This window comes from Equus przewalskii, chromosome 30 (assembly GCF_037783145.1).
Source record: "Equus przewalskii isolate Varuska chromosome 30, EquPr2, whole genome shotgun sequence".
Classification (NCBI taxonomy): Eukaryota; Metazoa; Chordata; class Mammalia; order Perissodactyla; family Equidae; genus Equus; species Equus przewalskii.
The window spans coordinates 17,013,034-17,039,083 of NC_091860.1; the positions used below are offsets into that span (position 1 = coordinate 17,013,034).

Here is a 26,050-nt window from a genome sequence, read left to right on the forward strand (position 1 = left end):
TCCAGACCTGGGGCTCTGTTTGCTTTGAGATTTGATTGCTTGTTTCATCTTCCCTGTAAGCATGGTTATTATAAGCTTACGTGTGGCCCTCTCTCGGATTTATCCCTCCCTATCATCCGGACATCCTAAGTTTCAGTGATGAATTGACATTTCTGTGAGATCCTATTTGAACCTAAAGAGGGGTTTAAGTAAAAGTTGAAAATGTCTTATCCCCAGTATTTTCTTGGCATCTAATTTCATTGACATATGGCCATACGAAGTTAAGAATGTTGAGCTGTCTGCCTTCTGCTTTAAAAATCATTAATTGATCTCCTATGACAATATTTTCCCCCAAGCACAAGCTGATAACACATATCATAATTTCTGGAAAATCTAGCCTGGATTTCAGTTTAAGAAATTATTGCTTTTTATGTTCTCTCCTTCTCATTTTTAGAAACTGGTGGATGATCATTAGCTTGAACAGTCAGATATTTGAAAACAACCTCGAGATGCTTAAATTTGAATAAATGTTATGAAACACTCCCTATACCTCTTTCCCCACTGCCTCTCCTTCACCCTTAAAAGCTCCTTTGTGAGGCTCTGGAAACTTCTGGCAAGCAGGTTTTATCCCCGCAGAAGATCTTTGAGCTTCAATAATTAGTCTTAGATTCTTTAGGTAACTGGCATGGTAATTACTGCATTAAGCTTTTATGAATCGTTTTCTAACTTATAAGAACTGATTCATTTTGTGTAATCGATTACAGAAGACTAATAGGTACCCAAGCAACAGTGTTTAATTTTCTTTTTTTTCAAAATTACTCATACTGTTATTTTGTTTTTGATTTCTTTTGAATTCTCTAATACCATTTGATTTCTTTAGTTGTCCCCATGTTTCGTAGATGTGATTTGAATCCAAAATCTCTGAATATTACCAATCACATATTTACTAAAAGCATGGTTGCTGAAAACCGTGCTAATATGTAAACGCACACTTTTATTTTAAGACTCATGCAAATGAGATGCCTTTCAAATTACTTGTAAAACAGGTATTTTGTGCCTGATTACTTTGTTACAGATAACTATTACATGGTAGCAATTTTATTAAATCTCAAATTATCCCCTCAGGTTTGATTTGATTAAAATGTCTTGGAAATTGTTCCTTTGTCCTTCTTGTGTTTGATATATAAGAAAAGATTCCAATGCTGTGTTAGTAGATTCATTGGTATTTCCAAAATAACAGCCAGTGTGTTGCTTTCGTTTTTATTTGAGCTTCTTGGAAAAAAGTACAGTGTTAAACAAAATAAATTTACATATTGTCTGTCATGTGTTAATTTTTTTTACTACATGACACTTACATGATTAAAACAGTGCCATTTGATGATTTAGCCTTATGAAAAGATATAAAATCTGCAAATAAATGGATGTTGATATTTTTCAAGAAATCATAGAAGGGAGCAACCAAATGTAGCTTAACCAACAAAATTTTCAGCTATTTCTGAAATATTTTTCCAAAAGCAATAGTTACGGTTTGACTTTGGTTAGCCTTTTGTGAGCTCAAGACTTTTTTCATTCAATCAGCACTTCCAGAGAATTATTATGGCCCAGGCGTTTTGTTTTGTAGCCCAAATTTCTTGGAGAGAAGCAACAGTCATCTCTATCAGGGGCTTCTTTTGATTATACAAGATCATATTCATTTTTCTGAGCCACTGTTTCTCTCCTCTTCATACACTTTAAATGTTTGCTGTTTATGACTCATTCGGGGAGACTACGATGACGGCTCAAAGCAATACATATTTTTTTCTAAGTTTAAGAAGATGTGTGCACTTTATGATAGGTGTTTGGGGTCACTTGTCAGATTGAAAAAGCTTTTTTTCTTGGTTTCCTCTGCATCGAGACCGTTTTTCACCGTTGATATCCTGTCATATCATCTTCTATTTGTCATACCATACAGCATGCCTGTGCATTTAGAGAAGCAACGAAAACCACACCATGTCATTATGCCTGCTGGATTTCATAATGGAAACTGCCTCTTGTACACTTAGGAACTACTTCTCCTCGTAGTCCTCAGAATATAAACTTGACCATAAAAATGCATTAAACCCACCTGGGATTCACTGATCTTCTACATTTTACTTCAAAATTTATCTCCCAAGTTAGACTCAATATTAACTCTATTGCTTGATGCTCCCATGTCAGATACTCCTCCTTCTGGACTTCCCTGCCTTTCAAACCCTCTGCTCCTTATTACATGGCTTTCAGTGTCTTCATTGGTACATTACGTTGTGTAAATATTAGTACAATATCCCAGAATATAGATCTTTTTCCAATGGTTCAACATTGCTCCTTCACTCCTGAGTTTATATTTCAATTGACTTCCTGTCCTTTGCTTTGATGATCATTTTCTATGTTTTATTTTACCTTACTTTAGTTCTTATATTCTACTCAATTATGTCAGCTGATCTTTCATACCCTTAAAAATATCAGTGCACACATTAGCTAGTAAGGGAAAAACTCAGTCATCTGAGTTGCTGACTGAATTTGGTCTTTATTCACCCTCTTGCCTTAGATTGAAACTTGCGTTGATCCCATTTTGAACACTGGTCACATAACCCTCTTGGACTTTCCCATGGCTGCCAGGTTATGAGGCAGAACTTTGAGTGGGCTGAGGTATAGCTGGGATGAACCCTTAGCAAAACTGCAAAGTATGTGACATGTTCGCTCATTTATTTTTCATTTCATATATATTTCAAAATGTATTGAACATCCACTCTGTGTCAGGTGCCTGGGTTTCCTCCTTCCTCCCTCCTTTGACCTTCTGTACATTGTCCCAGCCCTTTCTTTGCTTGTCTCCTGCTTCTCAGTGTGCAAGGCCTCAGGGCTCTGGGGACACTGCACCATGTCAAGTTTACATGTTCCTAAATGTTCTCTTCCTCTTTTTCCTAAAAACTCCAGTTTCTCTGTGCCAGACCTCCACGGACATGTAACTCATGCTAAGATGTGAATGATTAAGGGACTAACTCTGGAAGGAAAGGAAGCAAACAAGCACATATTGAGTGCCTACTGCGTGCCAGCCACAATGCAGGGCACATTGAAATAAATTATTTCATTTAATCTTTACAGCAACTTGTGAGTTTCGTGTTATAATTCCCTTTTTACTGATGAGTAAATGCAAGCTTACTTTGTCTTCTGGACGGTTTCTCTGGGATTCCACTGGCATCTCAGATTCAACGTGGGAAACGTTGATCATCTTTCCGTAATCTGATCCTCTTTGTTCTGTGTCCCTTGACTTGGTCAAAGTCTTACCTTCAGCCAAAGTCAGAAACCCGGGGGACATCATTAGTTCTGAGCTCTGCCTCATCTCCTACATCCTGTCAATCCAACTCCATCTATTCTACCTCATTTGTGTCTTCTCAATCTGTCTTTTCTTCAGCTCTGCTGACATTATTTGTCACCTGCATTACATCGCAGTTCCCTTTTGTCACCTTCCCTCCAAGGTTGTTTTCCTCCAGTGCAACTTTCCCACTACAACCGAAATAGTCATCCTACAGTACTTCACTGTATATATGGACTGCCCCCAACACTCTCCCCACCTCTGAAATCACTTACAATACTGATAACAAAGCTCTTCATGATCTGGCCTGTGTTTATCTCTTCACCTTCTCTCTTGCCACTACTCCCACTGTGCTCCATCTGTCCACCATTTTGAATGACTTGCAGTTTTTTCAAGGCTTTTTTCACTTAGCATATTTTCAAGGTTCATCCATTGTTACTCGTATGACCATTTCCGTCCTTTTTATTGTTAAGTAATATTGCATTGTATGGATATGCCATATTCTGTTTACCATTCATTAGCTGAACATGTGATTTCTTTCCCCTTTTTGGTTATTTTAAATACTATTACTATGAACATTTGTGGTTTTGTTTTCATTCTTCTTTTGTAGACCTAGGAGTGGAATTGCTGGGTCATATGGTAACTTTAGATTTAACATTTTGAGGAACCGCCAAACCGTTTTCTGAAATGAAGTGGCTGCACCATTTTACATTTCCATCAGCAATATACAAGGTTCTAATTTTTCTACATCCTCGGCAACACTTGTTATTGTATTTTTTCTAAATTTATTTTATTTTATTTTTGCTGCGGAAGAATCACTCTGAGCTAATATCTGTGCCAGTCTTCCTTTATTTTATACGTGGGTCACCACCACAGCATGGCTGCCAACGAGTGGTGTAGGTCTGTGCCTGGGAATCAAACCCAGACCACCAAAGCAGAGCATGCCAAACTTAATCACTAAGCCATGAGGCCAGCTCCCCAAATCTATTGTTAGCCGTCCTTGTGGGTGTGAAATGGAATCTCATTGTGGCTTTTATCTGCATTTCCTTAATGATTAATGATGTTGAGTATCTTTTCATGTGCTTATTGACAATTTGTATATCTTCTTTGGACAAATATCTCTTCCAATACCTTGCTCATTTTAAATTGGACTCTTTGTCATTTTATTGTTGAGTTGTAAGAGTTCTTTATATATTTCAGGTACAAGTTCCTTAACAAATATATGATTTGCAAGTATTTTGTATGATTCTGTGGATTGTTTTTTTCCTCACTTTCTTTCTTCTTTTTTTTTTTGGTGGGGAAGATTAACCCTGAGCTAACATCCACCACCAGTCCTCCTTTTTGCTGAAGAAGATTGACCCTGAGCTAACATCTGTGCTGATCTTCCTCTATTTTTATATGTGGGATGCCTGCCACCGCATGTTTTTACAAGTGGTGCATAGATCTGCACCAGGGATCCAAACTGGCGAACCTGGGCCGCCAAAGTGGAGCACGCAAACTTAACTGCTACGCTACCAGGCCATCCCCTCCCCACTTTCTTGATGGTGTCCTTTGAAGCACAAAACTTTTAAATTTTGATGGAGCCTAATTTATTTGTTTTTATTTTTTGTCACTTGTGCTATTGGTGTCATTTCTAAGATAACCATTCCCTGACCCAAGATCCTGAAGATTTACTCCAATATTTTCTTTGAAGAGTTTACAGTTTTAGCTTTTATGTTTAGGTCTATGATCTACTTTGAATTAATTTCTGTATATGGTATGAGGTAGGGATCCAACTACATATCCAGTTGTCCCAGCATCATCTGTTGAGAATACTATTCTTTCCCCATTGAATTGTCTTGGTAGCCTTGTCAAAAATCAACTTACCAGAAATGTAAGAGTTTCTTTCTGGACTCTCAATCCTATTTCATTGATTTTTCTATCCTTATGCCAACACCCCACGGTCTTGATTACTGTACCCTTTTAGTAAGTTTTGAAATCGGGAAGTATGACCACTACTCTACGTCTTACATTGTTAATCCACCTCGGAAGGGTATGGTTTTCTAAAAGTGTTAGTTCTTCCATCCTCTTTCTCCCTTCAGACAAATTGCTCCCTTTTGACCAGTTCCTCCTTTCTGCTCACTTCTTATTTCTCCTTCAATTGCAATCCTTACATACTCATATTAATGGACTGCCTTGTGTAGGCTTTTTTCTCTATTTTTCTCTCCCTTCTCTCAGGGATCACCTTGGTCCTTTCATCTAGGTCTTTTAACAGTATATGCAAATCTAGCCAATTGATTTTGGTCTTTTTGTAGATATACTATTTTACTGTTAGATCAGTGCATGTATGTCTCCAACGTTATCTAATGGAGTAGCGTTCTTGTTATGTGTATATAAAGATGAAATCTCTATGGGAAGAATGAAAAAAAATTCTAGGGGTTAGAAAGTTGGAAGAAGAGACTTGAAGAGAGGAATACATGATCCTAAGATTATCTGCAGCCCCAGGACAACCCACTTCCAAAGCATGCAGCAGTTAAAGCACTGGGAATTTTAGGGTCTCATCTTAGCTCTGCCAGTGCCTGGCTAGTGACCCTGAAGAAGTCTCTGGTCTTCTGTTTCCTCTTCTATAAAGTGAGGCGTTATAGGGGGGATCTCTAAGATCATTTCCAGCTCCAAGTTGTGTAAATGCTCATCCTGCCTCAAAGGAGTCCCTTCGGATTGTGGCAGTGGGGAGAGAGTTGAGCTCCCATCTTCTCTTATTGTGTAGTAAGAGCAATGAAGTTGTTGCCCAAGTTGATCATATACAACAAGGTAAATTAATCAATTGGTGTGTTTTTATTGAGTATTTAGTATATGCAGGTGGCTGCTACGTACTGTATATACTTGATGTTCTTCTTCTCTCTTGATATTAATAAGATATTTTTCCTTCAAAGTCCTTTAGTATCTATGGCAACTTATGACACATATACAAGGTTACATAACTACTAACGCAAGAGACAAATGGGATAAACCATGGATTACTGTTGATCCTCAGCAGAGGAGCAGATACCTGAGAAATGAGATTGTATGGGAAGGCTCCATGAAGTAGAGGCGACTGTACTTTGAAGAAAAGGGAAGAATTCAGACAGGAGCGGAAGGCATGGATGGAGATGAGCCTATGCAGGGCCATTTACAAAGTCCCAGAAGGAAGTATGGATGAGCCATTTTCAGGAGGCTGTTGTCATGTTGTGTCGGGTCCTAGGAATTTGGATTTCATCTTCTAAGCGATGGTGGAATAATTCAAGATTAAATATAGCCATCATGGTTGTAGTGCTGTAAAAATCTTTACTTTGATCCTGGAGGGGATAACACCATTTTGTTTTCCTCGTTTAGTAAATGAAGAGGCAGAGGCTCAGAGAGTTTGGGTGAATTTTCCAAGGTGTCATCACTAGTAAATGAGACAACTGGGTATCTAATCTTGGAATTCTCTCTGGTTACCATGCCAAACATTTTCTTTAGGTTGGTTAATCTAGCAATCCCAAGCAGATTGGGTAAGACAGGTGCCTCTACTTCATTAGGCCAGGTGTGAAGTGATAAAGGCTTGGACTGAGAAGCCCAATAGAACAATCTGGAAGAGAGACACCAGGGTGGAGTGGGGACAGGGAGCACTCAACAGTTCCAGGGACAAGGAGAAGTGGCAAGATGATGACACAAGCCTTCTGTAATTGTAGTCTGATGACATTCTTGCTTTTCTGAATGCTCTGTCATCCGTTCTGTATCTAACTAGATTCATTAGGGGCAAGCACCAGTGTCTGACTTTCTAATTCTAAATTTATAGGCCTTCCCACCTTCCTAATTTTATGAGGGAGCCAGGAATTTGAAGATAAAACTCCACTGTGTGATTAGTGTCATGACTAGGAATAACTATCAATTCCCTCATCCTAACTTTCACTGTTATTCCAGCCTGATAATCACACACTAATAACAGATTCCCTCTGGATTGCTGGAATTCCTCCTGATGTTCCGGGTGGCTAGTTCAATCTCGTGGATGGCTCTATTTAATTGAGTCAGAGACATGTTGCTAAAAAGAGGTAGTGTTTTTTTGAAGCCCTAAATTCTTCTGATCTGTTGGGGCTGAAATGAATGTTTTCATGCTTTGAGAATCCCTGTAAATCACTGGAATTCTTAGATCATTGTGTTCTTAATAGTAACCTGTTCCTTTAGTTTGAAACATACATTCATTGTAAGCCTATTGATTCTAAAATCATAGTATTTTAGCATGCCATCTTGATTTTATTTCTCGTTTCATTTCTTACACAATGACTCTTTCTCTCCCACTACACAGCCAAACCCTGTAAAAAGTTGTCTATACTTGCTCCGTCTTTCATCCAACTCCTTAACTACAATGTTTCACCTATGGTCAGCAGTGACCCAACATCACTAAATCCAGATGGCATTTTCTATTCCCATTTGCTTGACCTCACACCTCTTACCAGTATTTTGAAAGGATAGACCATTCCTCATTCCTTGAAAGATTCTTCTACTTGGTTTCTGTATCACTCTGTTTATTCCTTCAGCTCCCTCCTCTTCATCCCCATATCAATCCATCCTCAAGTCTGATGGTGTTTTAGGAATCTCTCTCTAGAACATGGGAACCTCTGCCGGCACACAGCAGGCACTCCATGACTGACTGTGGTTGGGTGGGATCTGTTTGCTTCATCATCGCCTCTCCTTTAGACTGTTGCCGTGCCCTCCTGCACCCTGATCATCATTCACCACCTTGGTATCCTCATCCATTCTCTACACAGCAGCTGGGTGGAGTTATTTTCATGGAAATCAGACTACGGTCTCTGGTCATAACATGCTTCCACCACTCTTACCCATGCCCCAACCAGTTTGGAATCTGTTGGTGGGGTTTTCGCTGTATTCAAAATAAAAACTAAACTCCTGCAAGACCATATGCTGCCTGCCTACTATCTACTTCTCCTGCCTATCTGCCCACCACTCTCCTCATGGCTCTTTTTGATCTACCTTTATGGATCTTTCTTTTACTTTGTCAAATGTACCGTACTGACTTCAGCCACAGAGACTTGACAATGCTGCCCCTTCTCCCTCCCCCAGTTAATATGTACTAATCTTTCAGATCCCAAATCATTGATCCCTTCTCCAGGAAGGCGTTTCCTGAACAACCTGATTAAGTCATTGCTGCTGTCCTGTAGTGAGATTCTCCCTCATAACACTGATCACAACTATGAATTTCCATTTTGTATGTGTGATTAATTGATAGACCTGGTTAATCTGTGACCCATGTATGTTGTAGAGTGCAAAATAATGATAGGAAAATATTTTCATCAGGAGGAACCAAGAATCGTTCTAGATCATTCTAGAAATGGGTCAAAATTAGGAACCAAGGGTTGAAAAACATAGCCAGGTTTCTGGGCTCAGGACCACGGGCTCAGCTTCAGGTTGGCTCCATGCCTTTTATCATTGACCTTTCCTGTTTGTTTTCCATAGTCTTTAATTTTATTTTATATTTGTTCTCCCCTGTGAATGGCTGAGTTCCCACTAGCACATCTTAAAAGCACCATTTTCCCTTTGACGACAGACATTTGGGTAGTTGGTTATTTGTGGCATCAATATTACTATTATTTGGCTAGGCCACTTCTCCCAGCCAGTGTCTTTATAGATAATATAGAGATAGTACCTTCCTCCGTAAGTTTTTTGAATATTCAATGTGTAAAATGTTCAGTACAGAGTCCATTATTTGTTAAAATCTCAATACACAATAGCTATTATTATTATTTTCAGATTAATATAATTTTCCTAACTTACAATTAATATTTTACTAAAAATTGCTTAAACTCTTGACATCTGTAATAAATACAGCTAGTCCCTGAGCAGCAATAAGCTGCAGTAGTTTCATTGCCAATCCTCTGCCTAGGGGGATGTGTAAACATTTATAAGCCCCAGTTTTGCCTTTGTGATGCATTTTGTATGGATTATCCCACACATTTTATAAGGACCAGCACTTCCTATTCAGTTTGTTCTATTTGAACTTTCTTTGATATTTTCATGATGGAAAATGGGTCACATAAAGCAGAAAATATTAAGCTTCAGCTTTCTAGGTTATAGTCTTCCTGTGCATTATTTGTGGTAGAAAAGGGCTGAGCTTTATGTGAACAGTCTGTGGCTTGTCCCTCCCTTTCAAGATGGCTGTTCACATCAGGTCTGGTACCAGGCTCTGAGGTCTAACCAGGAATGGCTCTGAGTTGCTCGAAAATTATTCAGCTTGATTGTAGGCAAAGCAAAGAGTTGCACATCCCGCCCTTTCTCCAAATTATTTAGCCTCCAGTGAGGACTAAATAAAGACTGGCAAGCTAAGGATAGGACACCTTAATTCTTATCTGTTGGGCAAAGCCTGAGGGCAGAGATGAAAAGTCGGGATGTGGAGAGAAACTGGACACTAAAAGCAGGAAGAGAAGTGCCCAGTTCCAAGAGGCTAGGCAGAAACACAAGCTGAGTTTGGGGTGGATGCCAACAAGCAGAAGATGATGAATTCTACAGTGAGCTCTGAAAGATGTCCCAGAAGAATGCTGAGCTGGGAGCTGGCCTGCAGTGGCTTTCTAGGAGCACCTAGGGCCCGTTTGTGCGTGTGAACCAGGCTCATTAATTGACTCTGAGCAGAACCCGCCTCTTTCCCGTACTTGCGTCTGTGCAGAGCAGAGACTGCCATCCGTAGCACAGAGATACACATGCATCCCTTTTCCCTAGAGCAGACAATGAGCACTTGGTTTGGTAGGTTAAAGATCGTGAAATAATGAGACCTTTAATAAAAGAAAGGATATAAACACAAAATATGCTGGCAACATTTTCCTTAGGAAATACTTCACAGAGTAGCATGTTTGTGCAATTACACTAAAGATCGGTTCAGCATCAAAATGACAAAACTCTGTTTTTGTAGGGTGCACAGTGTTCATTCAGGATCTTCAATAGGTTGCCAACAATGTCTGCAAAAAAAAAAAAATTCTTACTCCTCCCTTCCCCCCTACAAAATATCTAAGCAAATAGAAATATAAGCTCTGTCAACAAAAGTTTGGTGTCAATGACTTCTTTACATTCTCTTCACACGTAGAATAATAGTGGCAGTGACCTGGATTTATTTTTTTTATCTGCAAAGTAAAATATATTCAGAAATCTTAACATTCATCTTACCAGATGACTTTGTATTTTTAGAACTTGTGTTTTCCACACTTATGTAATTCTCAATTGACTTTAATTTAACAATTTAAGAAAGGCAGGGGCCAATGATGCTCTACATCACTAGGAGGGACCTCGAGAGGTCAGTGTGGTCATAGCTTTGTGCTCATTCAGAATGGCACCTGAAGCCAGCCAGATGGTTGAATATCGTTCCTATTTGCAAAGACCTCACAACTCTGCTTTTCATAGTTCTAAGTTCTACTGCTGCAGTGTGATCTCATTTTCTCTTTATGAGTCTTGGTATGAATTCAAATGATAACAGGTTACAAGTTCATTATGAAAAGGTCATTGCCCCCTACCAACCTTCCCTGTATCAGGGAAGGCCCGAATCAGAAAACTGTATATTACCCTTGATGTCTTCTCCTTCAGTGCCCATCTGCAGTCCATCACCAAACTTTGACAGTTTCACATCCTAAATATGTTTCAAATCTATCTACTTTTCTCTATCCCCCACCACTACTCTGGTCTAGGTTACTGTGTTGGTTAATTTTATGTGTCCCCTTGACTAGCCGATAGTACTTAGTTATTTAATCAAATGCTAATTTAGGCATTGCTGTGAAGGTATGTTGCGGATGTGGTTAATATCTACCATCAGTTGACTTTAAGTAAAGGAGATGACCCTTGTCGATGTGGGTGGGCCTCATCCAACCAGTTGCCGTCATTAGGAGCAAAAACTGAGATTTCTCAGAAAAGAAGAGATTCTGCTTCAAGACTGTAGCATTGACTTCTGCCTGAGTTTCCAGTCTGCCCTACAGATTTTAGACTTGCCAGCCCCTACAATTGTGTGGGCCAATTCTTCAAAATAAATTTCGATAGATAGATAGACAGACAGACAGACAGACAATTTGTTCTGTTTCTCTAGTAAGCCCTGATTGATATAGCTACTCAGCTCTTAACTGGTCCTCTGGCTATCTGTTGCTGTATAAAAAACTGCCCCAAAACTTGGTGACTTAAGACAGTGATTTCATGTTCTCTCATACTTCCATGGACTGACTGGGCTTATCTGGGGAACTATTTTTTCGGTGAAGAAGATTTGCCCTGAGCTAACATCTGTGCCAGTCTTCCTCTATTTAGTATGTGGGTCACTGCCACAGCATGGCTTGATGAGTGGTGTAGGTCCACACCGAGGATCTGAACCTGCAAACCCAGGCCACCAAAGTGGAGTGCACCAGACTTAACCACTATGCCGTGGGCTGGCCCCTTGGCTGGGGAACTCTTAATCAAGGAATTTCTTGTGGTTGCAGTCCAGTGATGGCTGGAGCTGGAGTCATCTAAAAGCTTGCCTGGGTTGGACATCCAAGATGGCTCAGTCACACAGCTGGCAGTTGCCATTGGCTTTTGCTAGGAGTTCAGCTAGGGCTGCCATCTACAGCACCTTCAAAGGAACCTCTGCACGTGACTTATGCTTCTTACAACATGGTGGCTAGATTCTCTGAGGAAATGTCCAAAGTGTGAATGTTCCAAGAAACCCAACCAGAAGGCACAAGACTTTTTATGAGCTGGCTTTGAAAGTCCCAGAATGCCACTTCTTCAGCATTCTCTTGGTCCAAGTGGTCACGAAGCCCAGCCCAGATTCAAGGGGAAGAGTTTAGATTTTATTTCTTGATGTTAGGAGCAACATGTGTGTATAGGAAGATAAGGAATTGATAGTGGCTGTCTTCACAGACTGTCTCCAATACTGGGTTGTTGCCATATCCTCTGAACAGATCACACCACCTTGATTCAGAACCCCATAATCTAACCCCCTCACTGAAGCCAGAGTGCACATGCTAAAATGCATATCTCATTGTGTCACTACCACAGCTAAGACCTTCCATGACTTGCCCTTCCCCAGAGAAGAAAGCTAAACTGTTCCCTTGGCTTGCTTGTAGGACTTTCCGTGATATAGTTCTGCAGCATTCCTCACCTCGTACTCTGTCTCTGGAGCCAGGCAGAGTTCCTTTCAGCATTTTGCATGCTCCATGCACTCTCTCTGTCTCCTCCAGGCTTTCACACTCCCTGTTCTCTGCTTCACCCCCCAGGCAGTCTTCACCCCTCTGTCTCTCTCTCTTGCCTTGCCTGCCTAACTTCTCCTCATCTTTTGGTTTTCAGCTTCAGCTTTCCTTCTCCTGGGGAGTTGAGCCCTGCCACCCCGGGTTAGAGTTGGCTGCCTTTCTACATGCTCTGGCCCGCAGGGCTGGCCCAGGTCCTTGGGAATGCGTGGCTATGGAATTGGACTCAGTTAAACTTGCTTTCACTTTGCTTTATGACTGCGCCAGCACAGTGCAAACCCAAGCTTAAGGATTCAAGTGAGTGGCTGTTCCACTCAGAGCAGCACCTAAAGTTCTGGCATCTATGCAACTCTGGGGGAGTGCGTAAGGAGCCCAGACACAAACTGTGGGCTCCCTACCTTGTACTGGCAGGCATGTCAGTCTCAAAGTTCCACCCTATTGTCACAAAAGGAAGTTCCCATTGGGCTGGAGTCTCCCTCATCTGGGTGGCTTTTTTTGTACAGCAGTGATATACAGCAGGCCTGGCCCGGCCTAACCCACCTCCTCACCCTCTGCAGGCCCCGTCTCCCCCCAACCCCCATTGCAGTGTCAGTCTGTTGGCATAATGTTGTAATTGTTTGCTATTGTGTCTCTCCCACTAGACTACAAGCTTTCCATGGGCATTTGCTCCATCTTTTTTCTATTATATTCCTGGTACTGAGGACAGTGCTAAGAGCTTGATTTACTGAATAAACGTACACATGAATGAATGACTGCAGTCTTCAGTTTATGCTGAATGCTCTTCCATGTCAATGAACTTGTTTCCTGATTACCCTCTTGGTGCTTGCTGCTCATATCTGTTCTCCTTTGTGTCAGACTCTTTTTCTTAGGAGCTCTGCTGCCTGGGCAGGAAGTTTCAGCCGTGGCCTTGACTCCACGAACCCCTGTTCCCAACCCTCAGCCCTTTACCTTGTATTCAGCTGGGCCTTCCCTGGCCCGCCTGCTGGAGGGTCTGGACACTGTTTTACTCTTTCATATAGATAATCATGAAAATTCAGCACAGTTTAAAAAGATTTCATCACATTTTACAAAATGTCTCAGGATATAGATGTTTATTTGCCCATGAAGTTCAGAGAGTCTATCGGCATATCTTGTGACAGTGGCTGTGGGGGCTCTCGGTGACTTTTTTCCCTCTATGTGTCTCTGTTATGGTTTATTTGTGTATAATAAGGCAACAATTAGAGGGGGTATGGGGCAGTGATTAAGAGCACATAGCCTTAAGACTAGGGTTCAAATCTCAGTCGTGTCATTTACTAGCTGTGTGACCTCAGGCAAGGAACTTAGCCTCTCTCTCTGTCAGCTTCCACATCTGGAAAATGGGAATAAAAAATAACGATAATGATAGTGTTTCCCACATAGGAGTGTTGTGAGGATTAAATAAGTTACTGTGTAAAGTGCTTAGAAGAATGCCTGGGACGTAGTAAGAAATGCATGTATGTGTCTACTATTATCATTTCTGCATGAATGTACTTGGGCCTCACACCCACATGCTTTGATTTTTATGTTCCTATCTGAACCTGTGTCTTGCATCTGTCTTTCTGGCCCCTTTTCTGTTGAAGGTTCTATGTGATCACGTGAGTGCTGGCCTTTCTCACTGGCTGTTTCACGGGTCTCTGTGTCCTCGTTGTTTGTGTGTGACCGTCTGCTACCTTCTGTCTCTCCTTTTCATCTTTCTTTGTCTCACGCTATGTCCATCTGTTTGCTTTTTTTTTTCTTGGTTTCCCTACAGTTTTAGTTTTCTCTTTCTCTTTAAACTTTCTACCTTTCTTCCACAGTTAACCCTAGGATAAAAACTGAAATTTAAACAATATTTTCTGGGGCTGGCCCCATGGCTGAGTGGTTAAGTTCGCGTACTCCGCTACAGCGGCCCAGGGTTTCGCTGGTTCGGATCCTGGGTGTGGACATGGTGCCACTTGTCCAGGCCGTGCTGAGGCGGCATCTCATGTGCCACAACTAGAAGGACCCATAACTAGAATATACAACTGTGTACTGGGGGGATTAGGGGAGAAGAAACAGAAAGAAAAAAAAACAAAAAACAATATTTTCTGAACTCATGAGTTTTCTATTCCCTTTTCAAAGAGTTAGAAACCTATGAATACACTATTTTTTCTTGTCCTTTGTGTATACAACCTTCTGTTGATTTTCTCTCCTTGCAGTTCCAGGTGCATTATACAAAAAAGTTCCCTGTTTTGTTCACTATTCCTCCTTGGTCATAGTTAATAAACCGTTCATCGCCTTTGTTGCTTTGCTCTGAAAGCTTCTTCCATATTCTTCTCATCTAAATTGTGCCGCCCCAGGTGCAAGATGAGGGCAGGGATGGAGTCTCTTATTCCTGGAACATGGGAGGCTTTTGGTAAATATTTGTGAAATAAATGAGTTCCACTGGGGACTGTTGGGGGTTAAGGGAAGATGGAGAAGAGCATCGTGTCATGGAGCCACTGTCTGATCTCCTGGCAGCCTTCCGTTATCCTTTATCCTCATTCTTTCATCTACTAAATAGGTCTCAAATTTCCCCCACCCCACTCCAGCCCTATTCACCCTAAAATGATTTGCTTTTAATCTATTTTTTTTTTAAATTTTATTTTTTTCCTTTTACTCCCCAAAGCCAGTTGTATATTCTTTGTTGTGGGTCCTTCTAGTTGTCGCATGTGGGACGCTGCCTCAGCGTGGTCTGATGAGCAGTGCCATGTCCGCACCCAGGATTCGAACCAACAAAACACTGGGCTGCCTGCAGTGGAGCGTGTGAACTTAACCACTCGGCCACGGGGCCAGCCCCTGCTTTTAATCTTTAATTGGGTGAACTCTAACTAAACAGCCTCCCAGTTTCCCCCAGTTAGCCTTCCTCTCTGTGGTCTCCTTCTGCTACCGTCCATCCTCCATTACCCAAGAGATTGTTCCCAAACGCAGGCTTATTTTTCATCGAACATGTATTTATCCTGTGCCTCCTCTGTGCTGGGCACTGTACTAACACCTTCACAAAATCTTCCCCTTACCCTCAGGCTAGTTGAAGTGCCCTTCGTCTGTGCTCTTATCATAACCTCATCATACCTTAATCTATCTTATATTGAAATTATATTGAAACAGCAGTTGCATTTTCTATCTGTCCCTCCTATGATAAGTTATCTCCCAGAGGGCAGGGCCCATCCATGCTTTATTCATATTGGTATTTAATAACTTGTAAGTTGTAATCCTCATGACCTTGAATGATGGCCATCAGCTGATGGATGCTCAGTAAATATGTGCTGAATTGTTCGATGTGGTGGTCTGTATCTTGGAGTGATGCAAGATAAATCTAATTCTTCCTAAGTCTTGCAATATTTGAAGACAGCTCTTGAGTCCCCCGGATCTGTTCTTCTCTGGTCTGGACATTATTAGTTCTTCATCTGTCTTGGATTTCAATCGGTCTACCAGCATAGCTGCTCCCTCCAGACAGGCCCTGGTTTCTCAATGTGCCTCTGAAAGCAAAGATCCAAGCACACCAAGCATGGCTTGAGCATCACAGAGATACACAGAATGTATCTCTCCTTCTAGCCTCTATTTTTTTAATTATGTTGTTTCAGGTCACATTCAAATTTTAGTAAACCAGTGCACATGGTGAGTTATATCAAGCCAATTTGAAATCTGCAAATCTTGTTCACTCCTTAAATGGGCTCTGACCAGGGATGACTTATTCTCAACCTCCAATAGTAAACTGTTCTTTCTTTCCCACCTTCCCCATGCCCCCACACCACAGAGCACACACACTGGCCCACACGCAAACACACAGACTCACCCAGAGTCCAGCACAGTCACTGGGCTTGAAGACTGCATAGAGGCTGGGCACGTGGTCTTATTCATGATGTGACATCAACGTCCACTTAATGTGAAAGGCCCTTTGAGCTCATAGTGCTTTCTTACTTTTTTATTTTAATGTGCTTCTGATTATGAACTTGAGGATTTAAAAAAAAATCTATTGGGTAGTAAGATATAGTGGTTCAAACAAGAGCATTTTATTCCTTTGATCTCTTCCCACTTTCTTTGTAGGCAGTATTATACACGATGGTTTTTGCAGGGCATTGATTGAGAATGGGCTTTAGAATAAGGGTTTGAATCTTGGCTTTACCACCTACTGTCTTACAATTTTTAGGGGAAGAAAAATAATTTCCCCTCTACCCCTCTGAATTCTCAGCTGAGACCCCTGTAATCAAAAGCAGATTAACAAGAGAAAAACAGACTGGTTTGTTAACATGCAGACCTCATATGTACGTGGGCGACACCCAAGGGAAGATGAGTAACACCCAGAGGTGGCTTAGAATTCAGACTTAAATACCATCTTCACAGGGAAAGGGGGAGGGGAGGGACATAGGCCTCTTAGGGGAGAGTAGATGATTTTTAGGAAAGATGAATGGGCCTTTGGAAGAATAGATGGGAGCTATGACAGCTTGTGACAGTTTGTGCAGATGTGGTGTCGACCTCTAGTCTCTTCTCCAGGGATAAGACTTCATCTTTCTTGATGAAACTGCCCGGCAGGGGATCTATGACAATTGAGCTCCTTTTGGAGGACCTGTCTTTAGGCACAGAAGGAGAGTTCAGAGCAAACCTCTCGCCCTGCGTTTGCTGTTTTTCAAGTGCCTACAGCTCAAAAGCATCAATGTACCAAAACAGCACATTTTGGCAGGGGTCGAGTGGGGTGTACTCTGCTACCCTTCAGACTGAAAGTTATCTTTTTAATTTTCTTCCTTACCACATCATAAGCGCCATAAAGGCAGAGACAACACTTATTTTATTCACCAATGTGTAGACAGAATTTTTCACAGTGCTCAACACCTACCTAGGTGCTAAATAAATACAAATGAATGAATGAATGAATATGTAATATGTGACCTATTGTCCTCAACTGTAAAATGAGTGTTAACCATACCTATTTTGTAGGGTTATTGTAGGGCTTAAATGAACAACCATCGTGAGAATGCACTAAATATTTGATATTGTTAGTATTGGTCAATCAGTGACTTACATAACGTAAAGGAGGGAGAGAAGAAAGACGAGAAAAGGGAGGATCAACAGGAGAGAGGCAGTTGGTGTGTGGCTTGGCCTAAGCACGTCGTTGTTTTGGTGAAGAAGAAGAAATGATTAGGATGGTAAATAAGTCTCTTGAATTTCTGAAGGTGGTTGTGTTTTAAAACTCCTTTCCCTAGGACCTTCATTAGTGTCTTAAAGAATGGTTACCAAAAACGGTACCTCTTGGTTGGTACTTAGGAAGTACCTGGAGCCCCTACCTCATCCTAATTGCCCCAGATCTCAGTAGAGAGTCTTAGAGAGTTTGATAGACAGGAGAGATGCCTGTGAGCTCTGGGCTGGGGCAGCAAGGTCGTTAGTATTCAGAGTGTCCTTTAGTGTCTTGCACACTGTAAGCCTTAAGTAGTCATTAACATTTGATGGAAATCCAGGAAACATCTGGTTTAGAACCGAAGATTTTTGACCCGAGACTTGAAAAGAATCACAAACAAAGACCAAAAAATAAAAAAGTAAAAACAAAGGAAATACTCAAGGCCTACAGTGTTAAAGAAAAAGGAATTTCCACAATTTTAACAAAAATCCCTTTCTCAAAATTATATTCATTAGACCAACTGTGATGCAAAGATGACTTTGCACATTTTCAGATTCTGTCTTTATAGATCAAGGATAAAGTATCAAGCCAGATTCTCCCAGGACCAACCCACTTTTTAAAAGTTAAGCCCTTTTGAAAGTATGTGAACTGTTTTCAGTTTTGGAACTCCATATGATAGAAACGGTCCTCGCTCTTTCCTGAGGGGGGAGGAGAGTGTATTCTCCTTTTGAAACTGGATTGTATAAAGGAGGTTGCTGAATGTGTGAAACAGCAAAGGTTAGATCATCATCAAGCCAAGGGTTTCTTTTCAATATAGTACTGGGCACATTGACCTGGCCGCTGGGGAACCTTGATCTCAGGTGGGACCCTGTACATCCTCCATGTAGAACGAGAGCCTCGAATGTCACAATTCCATATGGAGTTTGAAGCATTTGTATGTAAATTGTATGGCAGCCTATGAGTTGTGTCTGGGCAAGTTTTCAACAAAATGCTTCCAGCAGGATTTTGGGAACCACTATGTTGTTGTGATGCCATTAGGAAAAGCATCCTGAAGGAAGAAGCTCAAATGAGAGCATTACCCCCAGTTATATACTCTACTACAGAGACTTGAATGGCAAAAGACATAGGTTGGAGTCATCATAACCTGTGTGCCTTGATCATGTCACTTAACCTCTCTGGTCTCTAAAATGGGCATAATAATATTTTCTACCTCCCTGGTTGTTGTGGGAATCAGATGGGGTAACAGGTGTGAAAATGCTCTGGAAATGTAAAGTGTAAGGTTTGTACATGCTGATCTGGTTGGATATTTACTAGTGTGGAATGTGAAACTACCCATTTTAGACAATTTAGGTATCACGGTAACAGCATGTTTTCTAGCATCTTAGTTCATTCAGGCTGCTATGACAAAGCACCATCTACTGGGTGGCTTATAAATAGACATTTGTTTCTCACTGTTCTGGAGGTTGGGAACTGGATGTGAGGGTACCATCACAGTTGAATTCTGGTGAGAGTAGTCTTCTGGGTTGTAGACTGCTAAATTCTGGTGGTATCTTCGCATGAGGATGGAGAGCAGAGAGAGGAAGCAAGCTCTCTCCCAACTCTTATAATAACACTAATCCCATTTGTGAGGGCTCCACCCTCATGACCTCATCTAATCCTAGTCTTTTCCCAAAGGCCCTACCTCCTAATACCATCATACTGTGGGGTAGGATGTCAACATATGGATTTTTGGAGGACACAAATATTTACTTCATAACATCTCAACCTGAGCCCCTCAAAATTCATGTCCTTTTCACATGCAAAATACATTCATCCATCCCAACAACCCCAAAGACTTAACTCCTTCAGCCTTAACTCTAAAGTCTACAGTAAATATCATCTCAATCAGACATGATGAGACTCAAGGTTCTATTCATCCCGAAGCCAATTCCTCTCCAGCTGTGAACTTGTGAAACCAAACAAGTTATGTGCTTCCCGAATACAATGGTGGGACAGGCATAGGATAGACATTCCCATTCCAAAAGAGAGAAAGAGGAAAGAAGGAAGCAGTGATGGACCCCAAGCAAGTCTAAAACTTAGCAAAGCAAACTTCATGAGCTCTCAAGGCTCAAGGTAATCCTCTTTGGCTCAATGATGTGCCCTCCAGGCCCACTGGGGTGACAGTCCAAGCTTCTGAACCCACGGTGGTGGTAGTCCAGCCCCTGCAGCTCTGCCAAGCAGGAGTCATGCCCCTGGGACATTACCAGGCACCTCTCCCTGCCCCCCCATGGCTTTGGGTGGCCCTGCTCCCAGGGCTTCGGGCAGAGATTGTCTGGCCTGTTGAAAGAAGGTCACCCTTTTGAAATCAGGAGGCAGCCCTGATCTCTGAATCACCTTTGGGGTCCTTCTTCCCTTCTCTTGAAGAACAGCACCTGTTTGCAGCCAAATAGCTCTATGATCCCATCCTGTAAAATCCAGGATGTCCAACAGCCTCCTTCATTCCGTCCTGTCTCTTTCCTCTTCAGTTCAAATTGGCAGTTTTCCTGCTGGGTGGCTGGATAGATCCCTGGTTCACACCCAGGCTGATCTCCTTACCAAATGGATGCCTGGTCATACCCTAGTGTTCTCTCCTAAGCACACTTTCTCATTTTTGCAATATGAATAGACTGAGAATTTTCCAAATCTTTAAGAAGTTCTACTTCCCTTTTTATTAATAGTTCTGTCTTCAAATCATTTCTCTCTTCTTGCATTTTACTATAAGCAGTGAGGAGGAACCAAGCCTCTCCTTCAACATTTGGCTTAGCAATCTCCTCAGTTAAATATCCAATTTCACTGCTCACGAGTTCTACCTTCCACTGAACATTAGAATTCTAAGACAATTCAGCCAAGTCCTTTGCCAATTTATAACAAGGACTGCCTTTTGTCCCTTGTCCAATGACATGTTCCTCATTTCCATCTAAGGCCTCATCAGAATGGCTTTTACCATCCATATGTCAATCAACATTCTGCTCATGATTACTTAGGTATTCTCTAAGGGGATGGACATTTTCTCTGCTGCTCTCTTTTCTTTCTGAGCTCTCACCAGACTCACCTTTAAAATACTGTTCAGGGAGATCTGGGCTTTTTCTATCATGAACCTAAAAACTCTTCCAGTCTCTACTCATGACCCAGTTCCAAAGCCTCTCCCACATTTTTAGGTATTTGTTATAGCCACACCCCCACTTCTTGGTATCCATATCTGTATTAGGGTGTTCTAAAGAAACAGAAGAAATAGCATATGTATAGCTATATAGAAAGAGATTTATTTTGAAAGATTGGTTCATGCAGTTATGGAGGCTGAGAAGTTCCCTGATCTGCCATGTGTAAGATGGAGATCCAGGAAAGCTGGTGGTTTAGTTGCAGTTCAACCCTGACAGCCTGAGAACCAGAGAAACCAATGGTGTAAGTTCCAGTCCTAGTTTGAGGGCTCAAGGACTAGGGGGCCCATGGCGTAAGCCTGGGTCTGAGTCTGAAGGTCTGAGAAACAGGAGTGATGATGTCTGACGGCAGGAAAAGATAGATATCCCAGCTCAACAGAGGGCAAATTGGCCCTCTACCATCTTTAGTTCTATTCAGGCCTTCAGTGGATTGGACGATGTCCACCTGCTTTGGGGAAGGTGATCTTCTTTACTCTGTCTACTGATTCAAATACTAATCTCTCCTGGAGGCACCCTCACAGACACACCCAGAGGTGATGTTTTACCAGCTATCTGGGCATCCACTTGGCCCAGTCAAGTTGACACATAAAATCGACCATCACATCTAGTTAATACCAACGATGTCCTTCATTTCTTGACATCTCCCTTACTTTTTACACAAGAAGGGGAAAATTGCCATGTCCGTTATTGTGAACATGTCTAGCGGACTTTGGAGTCACCAAGGATCAGAATTGACTCTTTTTAGGGACGATGGGAAATAGAATAACAGAGGTAAGATTCCATTTTGTTTTGTTTGTTATAAGTAGCTCAACTTTATACCAACACTGGCTATTCCAGGGGTCTCTACCACATGGATGAGCTGGGAAGCGACAAAGAGCCTAAATTTATAATTCTACCACTGCATATAAAGGCTTAAAAAGTCCCTTTAGTCAGTGGCCCTAGGTGGCCTTCAGAAATGACATTTTGGATAATTATTCTGATATTTTTTTCTGGGAGGTTTTTATGAGTGATTAGGTGTTTAAGATTGATTTTTGATAGTGATTTTTTTAAAGTGCAAAGGGGATGGCTAAACTAACTCTAAAATACTACTCCAGCAATAAAAAGGAATAAACTACTGATACACACAGCAATGTACATGAATTGCAAAAACATTTGTGCCAAGAGAAAGAAGTCTTACAGGAAAACATGCGTACTGTACGATTCTGTTTATATAGATTCTAGAACAGGCAAAATTAATCTTTGGCAAAAAATAATCACAAAATGGTTGCCTCCAGATGGAGGAGGGCTGGAGACAGCCTGGGAAGGGACGTGAGAGAATTTCTAGGGGCAAGGGGCTGGTAATACTCTATATCTTCGTGGGCGATTGGGTTACAGAGGTGAATGCATTTTTCAAAACTTGTTGAATGCAGTTATAATTTTATTATACATAGATTTTACCCAAAAATATAAACAAAACAATGATAAGCATGCTGAAGTGTTTAGGGGTGAAGTCTACTGGTATCTGTCATTTGAATTGCAATAATTACAGCAACAATGGATTGACGGATAAATGAACAATAAGGCAAATATGTAAAAAGTTAACTGTAGAGTCTATCTGGTGGTTATTCAAGTGCTTGTTATCTAATTCTTCCAACTTTCCTGTAGGTTTGGGAAATTTTATAGCATAATGTTAAAAACGTAATTTCAGGAGCCAGCTTTGATGGCCTAGCGGTTAAAGTTTCGTTCTCACTAATTTGGCCGCCTGGGTTCGCTTCCCGGTCAAGGAACCACACCACCCATCTGTCAGTTGCCATGTTGTGGTGGTGGCTCACATACAAGAACTAAAATGACTTACAACTAGGATATACAACTATGTACTGGGATTTTGCGGAGGGAAAAACAAAAAGAGGAAGATTGGCAACAGATGTTAGCTCAGGGCAAATCTTTCCCTGTGATATAAATATAATATGTTTATATTTATATGCAATATATGCAATATATTATTATGCAATATAAATAAATATATATCTATATATAATTTCAGAAAAAGCCTATTGATATAAAAAAACCTCAAAGGGTACTCTGGTTAGTGTTTTTTGGTGATGCAGTATACTTTTAAGCACTGAATATCCTTAGAGAAATTAAGTTGCTTGTCAAAGGTAAATGAGATTTCATTACATTGCCTTTCTCGAGATGCTGGATAAAAGAGATATTTAAAATTATAAACACATAAGGATTTCTGAGCTTGCCATGTGTCACATGAATTGTTATGAAATTAAATTTATAATTAAAAACTGCTTAGTATCATGTTTTTGACTACGCATCATTCCATTTCCAGTTTTTTTGTTTTGTTCATCTCTGTGAACTATCTTTTAGAAATAGGTTCTGAAATACAAAGATGGGTAATAAGTAGGTGATAGAATTGAGCTAAGGAGAATGCACTATTTTAATGATGCAAGTCAACTGATAAGAAGTATTGTTGAAAGTCTTGACTTTGGGGTACAAATAATATCACAGCACTGACTTTTCATACCCTGAGAATTATTGGAATTTAGGAAGACTGGAATATAATTCAAAATGACCATGGCAGATTAGAGCACGGTATTTTTTTCAAAAGATCAGACTTCAGTAGAAACCTGTACAAAAGTATACCCTTCAGGACCAAAAGTCAACAAAAAAGTGTGGAATGAGGAAGGGCCAGTTATAAATCGAGGGTGTCGGCACTGACCACTGTCAGCTCTGCCCGCTGAATATCCACTGTCCCTTGGGCTGTGATTGGATCCAGCTTTAACATATATTTTTAAGAAATATGGAGAAATAAATAAAGGTTTAAAGAGGAACAAATGACTAAAATAATGAAAAACTGGTCCTATGAGGAAAATCTGAGAGAAGAGAAGAGGAAATTCTATAAACTTGTCAAGATTGAAAAGATTCAAGTTTTGCTTGATTACCACTTTCTATTAGATGAAATGTTTTTATGAGGAGATTCTACGAAAAACTAACAAGGATAATGGATTTAAGCTAAGAGATGGTTCAGTTGTGCAAATGGCAGAATCTCTTGACTTCAAGGTTGATTAAACTCTGGAACAATTATCAAGAGATGCTGTGGAATCTGCATCCCTGGAGAATCATGTAAACAGAATGTAAATTCTAGGTGGTTCTAGGTTCACCTGGCAGTTGGGGGCACAAGCAGGTGATCCCTGGAAGGACGTTCCTGGGTCTGCATTCTAATGATAATGTTTCACTCCAGAGTAATAGTTTTGAAATATAGTTTTGAAATGTACTGAATTACATTTTTCTGGGCTCTCTATAAGGAATGGCAAATTTAAACTTGCTTCACTTAAAAATTTACTGTGTTCAATAAAATAATTGCACTGTATTAATGTACAACAATGCAACTATAGTGATACTGTATTAGATACTTGAAATTTGCTAAGAGATCTTAAGTGTTCTCACCCCCCCCAAAAAAAATTAAAGAAAAAGAAAAAAATAATAAATATATGAGTTAATGGATATGTTAATTAGCTTGATTGTGATGATTATTTCACAATGTATATGCATATCAAAACATGAAACAATACACCTTAAATGTAAACCTTTTTTTTTTTCCTTGTTCTCCCCAAAGCCCCCTCGGTACATAGTTGTATATTCTTCGTTGTGGGTCCTTCTAGTTGTGGCATGTGGGACGCTGCCTCAGCGTGGTCTGATGAGCAGTGCCATGTCTGCGCCCAGGATTCGAACCAACGAAACACTGGGCCACCTGCAGCAGAGCGCTGAAACCCAACCACTCAGCCACGGGGCCAGCCCCAAATATAAACCATTTTCATTTGTGGATTATTTCTCAATCAAGCTAAAAAAGTCACTGTATCGAATGAGTCTACTTTTCATCGCATGTCTCGTAATAAATAATTGCATATTTCTTTGTTGATTGTATAACACCGTTCTTGATTTAGTTCCTGTACTTTATAACTATTATAAAATTATTATTATTATGAAAAATTATGATTATAAAATGATTATAATGTATTCTGTCATTTTTCTCTCTGTTATAACATTATCATTAGAAGAAAGTTTTTATATTTAAAACCGTTGTATTAATGAGTATTTCTACTGGTAACAGAGTCTCTAACTGAGAATAAGTATGTTTAATATATTTTGCCGTTTTACTCTGCCAGGTCATCTTTCACCATCCAGGGCCAGTTGGAATGGAGTGAGATAAAAATGTCATCTTTATGAATGATTTATCTTCTTTCTGAAAGTCAATATGGCAAAATCCTCTTTTGCGTTTTCCATTGTAGCCTCTATTTTTGGTTTCTTAATCTTATTCCTTGGCTCCCTTTTATTCTTATCCTTTGCAGAGCCAAACTTGCTTCCTGTTGTGATGCTGTTCAAAACTTCATTGTTTCTCAAAATAACACGCCAGTTGGGACTAACATGAGTTATGAGGTGGAAAGTAAAAAGGAAATCCTAATTAGAGAGAGAATTTTTAATATGTTTCCAGTGGTGAGTAAAGATTTGTTCTGGTTTATTTATATCATCATTCCAGGTGAATTTTGTCTCACTTTAAGTTATAATGTGTAATAATGGAGGAGTTCATGAATTAAAATGCCATACTCTGTTTTGTTGTATAAGATATTTATCGAGGTCTGTTTTCAAAAGGCAATTTTGGATTCAAAGTGGCTCCGTAGGGAATGGTATTTATATCTTAAATGATAAGCTGTCCCAGTTCTTGAGTCTTCATGACTCATCCTTGAATGAGATGAGGTACTTGGGCGTTCTGTGTAGTAATTACGAGGACGTGGGAAGATGACCGTTTTTCACCTGGAATAAGATTCTTTCAGTTGTCAGTTTTGGTGACTAAACCACTTCCTTCACAAAGAGCTGTAGGTTTATGTGGCTAATCTTTGGGAATTAAATAGATAAGAATTCGTGGTCAATAAACATAACCTCCATGAGAGAAGGATTTTTGTCTGCTGTGTTCATTGATGTATCTCAAGCTCGTAGAACATTCCACAGTACATAGATGCACCCATTACATATTTGTTAAATAAACTAATGAGTAATGATATAGTATCATTACAAGAAGAAACTTGTCCTTTAACATAAATCCGAACTTGGGGGATATTTTTGTCATGAAGAACGTCCCGTTGCTTAAAAACTTACACTCTCAGGAATCTTTTTATGATTTGATTAAAAGCAATTAGACCAAGTCAAAAATGCGATCACTTTATACATCCAATTTCCCAACTAT

At 40.4% G+C, this 26,050-nt stretch overlaps 1 protein-coding gene across 1 annotated transcript in view; it reads left to right on the top strand.

Annotated features, from left to right (window-relative positions):
- ST8SIA6 (ST8 alpha-N-acetyl-neuraminide alpha-2,8-sialyltransferase 6) overlaps nt 1-26,050 on the top strand; it is a 123,614-nt gene that overhangs the window by 84,642 nt on the left and 12,922 nt on the right. The window contains exon 5 of the mRNA XM_070600836.1: nt 25,158-25,302. Within this exon, the coding sequence (XP_070456937.1) occupies nt 25,158-25,302 (145 nt within the window). The remainder of the gene's footprint in view (nt 1-25,157; nt 25,303-26,050) is intronic.